Source organism: Gavialis gangeticus, unplaced genomic scaffold (assembly GCF_001723915.1).
Source record: "Gavialis gangeticus isolate Ggan-Ray unplaced genomic scaffold, GavGan_comp1, whole genome shotgun sequence".
Lineage (NCBI taxonomy): Eukaryota > Metazoa > Chordata > Crocodylia > Gavialidae > Gavialis > Gavialis gangeticus.
This window is the reverse complement of record NW_017729025.1, coordinates 17,151,420-17,155,091: the sequence shown is the minus strand read 5'-3', so window position 1 is coordinate 17,155,091 and position 3,672 is coordinate 17,151,420. Positions and strand designations below refer to the sequence as shown.

Genomic DNA, 3,672 nt, shown 5'->3' with positions numbered 1-3,672 from the left:
CAAATCCACTGCCAGCTTCCTCACATCTGGGGCCAGGGCCCCTGCAGGCTGATTTACCCCAGGGTCCTATACCCTGCTTGGGTCGTCTCTGTCTTCCCATTTCAAATTTATTTCTCTTTTGAGTTGAATATCTCTAAGATAAGTGAAACAGTTTTGGAATGAAGAATGTGACTTGGAAAGATTAGGGTCCTGTCGATTTTGAAAGATTACAGAAAAAAATCCTCCTGGAAAACAAAGCAAAAGATGGCTGCAAATGACCTATGGCATCTTGGTTAAGTCTTTTATGCTGTTCACAAATGTCATAGTTGTTAGGGCTGGAAGGGACCCTGGAAGATCGAGTCCAGCCCGCTGCCCCAGGGGCAGGATGTCAGCAGGGGTCACAGGATCCCAGCAAGATAAACACCCAAATGTCTCTTAAAGGAGTCCAGAGTAGGTGCTTGCACCACCTCCGGTGGCAGTCTGTTCCAGGCCTTGAGGGCTCGGACAGTAAAAAAGTTTTTCCTTATGTCCAGCCTGAAATAGTCTTGGAGGAGTTTGTGACTGTTTGACATTGTCATTCCTTTTGGGCGCTCTGGTGAACAGGCGTTCCCCCAGATCCTGATGCACACCCTTTATATACTTATAGGCAGCCACCAGGTCTCCCCTGAGCCTGCGCTTTTCCAGGCTGAAGAGTTCTGTAGCTCTCAGCCTCTCTTCGTAAGGTCTATTTTCTGTTTTGAATCTGTTTTAAAGTCAACAAAAGCTTTTTCTCTAATGATAAATATAGTGCCTCAGGTGATATAGATGGAAGCAAAGGATTTTGCTGAAGAATTTTGTAGCTTTATTTTACATCTTTGGTTTCGTGTAACATCACAATGTAATGATCTGATTTTTGTCTCAGGCTCAAGAAGAGAGCGCTGTGGGTATCGTATCTTACGTCGTCATCGTAATTCAGAGGATCAAACGCACTGTATTGGCAAAGCTAAAAAGAATAGTGAAAAAGTTACCCAGGTGAAAGAAATCCTCCTTAGCGCACTCAGTCCAGAGCAGTTTGTCTTAACATTACTAGAAGCTGAGCCTCCTAATGTGTTGGTGAGTCGTCCCAACAAACCATTTACAGAAGCCTCCATGATGATGTCATTGACCAAACTCGCAGACAAAGAATTGGTTCACATGATTGGCTGGGCGAAGAAAATTCCCGGTAAGAATTTCAGAAGCTTTTTTGTAATTAAAAATTATGTACTGAGTACAAATATCCTCAAGGTAACTTTAATGCAATAAGTGGCTAAAGTATCAGCAAAGTGGCATTAAATGCGTAATGTGTTGTTCTAGAAAACTGCTGGGAAATTGCTTCTGTTCTTCGTAATCCTCCCCAAAATGTTTTGTTTTAGAAAATGACCATGTACAAAGTATTTGTAAGCCTTTCAAAGTTAACAAATACTTGTTTGTTATGAAAAGCCACAATTAATGCAACATATGATTTCAGTTGTATCTCACAAATAGGTTTGAGCAATTTTGTTAGGAACCATACATTAGCATATTTTACTGTGTTGACAGTAATTGTAGTTTGCCTTTTTTGAGGTTTTAAACAGTTTTTAACTTTTCAACATCTAGCTTATTTTAAAATTAGGGGAGACCTAATTCTTTCCCCGCTGAAGAAGGGCTTCCATTTCAGCTGAAGAAAACTCCATGTGTGTACACAATTTTGCCCAATGGTTGTTATACAAAAGCATCAGGCTGTGAATTGGTGTGTAATGAGGAGTTTAGAATGATGACCTTTGTATTCTAGAAGCATATGTCATTAGGAATATTCAGGAAATACAGCTTTTTAATGATTGGTTATGCAAGGTATTGTATTTCTGAAAACTTATGTAAGAAAGAGCAATAAGCAGTGTTGCCTGTTATGCATTGGCATATCTGTTTCTGTAAAAGCTGTTGGAAACTTTCATGGACCCAAATTCATTTTCAAATGTCTTGTAATTTCAACTCCCTCCCTCTTCACTGATGTTTTTCACTATGTGGTGAAACTTGTCTGACTTTATCCCAACTACATACTTGTTCCAATAAAAAATACCCACCTTAGGACATCCTTGTCATTTGTTACTTAAGAACTTTTATTTAGTGATTTGCAAATGCAAAATAAAAAAAAAATGATCAAAATGAAACACTTGATTGACCTCAAATTGCTTTTTAATACTCCATTGCAAAGAATTTCAGACATTTTGTTTTAGCTTAGGGTCCCCTACACATGTAGGTAGAGGTGCAGTGGGATTGAATATGTGATCCACGCAAACATGTGTCCTGCCATGCCACACATGCATGGCAGGATGTGTGATTGTGGGATCATCAGTCAGATCTCATTACATCTTATAGCTGGTGCAGGGGGAACCTTATCCCAGGCTCCCCATGCACTGACAAGAAGCAAGTTTCCACTGCTGAGAGTGCCCTCAGCTGACAGGGCTCCCATCCACAGGGATGTCCCATGCACCTCGTACCTGGACGATCCCAGCTGTGTTGGTGCATAGGGTGGTCCCACAGCTGGGAGGCCTATAGGTTAATGGCATTCCTACCTGGGTGGGGGGCACATGCTCCTGTGACTGGGAGCCAGCATCAGCTGGGAGCTCCCAGGCTTGGGGGAGCATGTACCCCCCCAAGCTGGGATCTTCGATCAACTGATGGGCTTCCAGCTGCAGGGGCATAGGCTTCATATGTACACTAAATCTAGAAACCAGCTATAAAATTATTACATATTTCCCAGCAATAGCTGGTTGGACCTTTTTATGGCACCATAGTTAATTTTGTGCATGTACCCAGTATAAATTGAGGTAACCAGGGAATTGCATAATAGATGTAACGTATAGAGCAGGCCCTATGTTCACACTTCAAGATTCCAAAATCTGGCTTTAATCTTTAAAATGAAATAGGCATCCGCAGAGCACTAACTGCTTTATTTTTTTTGTTGACATTTGCTTTGGGTTTGGTTTTTGCTCCCTGGTATTGAATTTATTTTGAGAAAGCTTTACAAATCAAATCTTTTCTTAGTGATAGTCCAACTGTTTGAAGAAACATAGCTATTAAGGCAATTAGAAGCCATCATACAGATCCTAGAACCATCATCACAATCTTGTGTGTGGTTATTTTTTTTCTAATTACCTTGTGTTACACAGAGCAAAATCAGACATTTGTTTTAGAACAAAGTAGAAAATAGAAGGGTCACAGAATGGAAGTTGTAACATAAAAATGAATACATTCTGAATAGTGAGTTCCAGCATCCATATAATGTAGTAATTAACTTTTGCTATAGTACTGGCTTAAAAAAAACCCAAAGTAATCATGGTAGCTAAACTTCAGGATGTAGGAGTTCAGCATTTTCAAAAATAGATGCCTAAAGTTAGGCTTTTAACTCTATCTTCAGTTGTTTAAATAAGCAGCCTGATTTTCAAAGCTGATTTTTTTAACAGTTCTTCAGGTACAAGGTTTGGTTCCTAAGTGCCTCTTATTCTTTCTTTTGAATAAGTGTTTTTTTTTAATATTTTTTCCTAAACAAAAAAGTGATGCATAATAGGACAAATGAGCACATCCTTTAAACAGGAGAAATGCTAAAAAAAATACCTTTTTTTTCCTCTTGTAATATTCTAATTTTTTCCTACTTTTTATAGGGCTTTTTTTTTTTTTTTTTTTTTTAAATGGGGG

The 3,672-nt window shown here is 39.2% G+C and overlaps 1 protein-coding gene across 2 annotated transcripts in view; it reads left to right on the top strand.

Moving 5' to 3' along the window:
* The window catches only part of ESR2 (estrogen receptor 2), a 79,349-nt gene that overhangs the window by 56,184 nt on the left and 19,493 nt on the right, over nucleotides 1-3,672 (top strand). For both annotated transcript variants that reach the window (XM_019518447.1, XM_019518446.1), the window contains exon 6: nucleotides 881-1,180. In XM_019518447.1, the coding sequence (XP_019373992.1) occupies nucleotides 881-1,180 (300 nt within the window). The remainder of the gene's footprint in view (nucleotides 1-880; nucleotides 1,181-3,672) is intronic.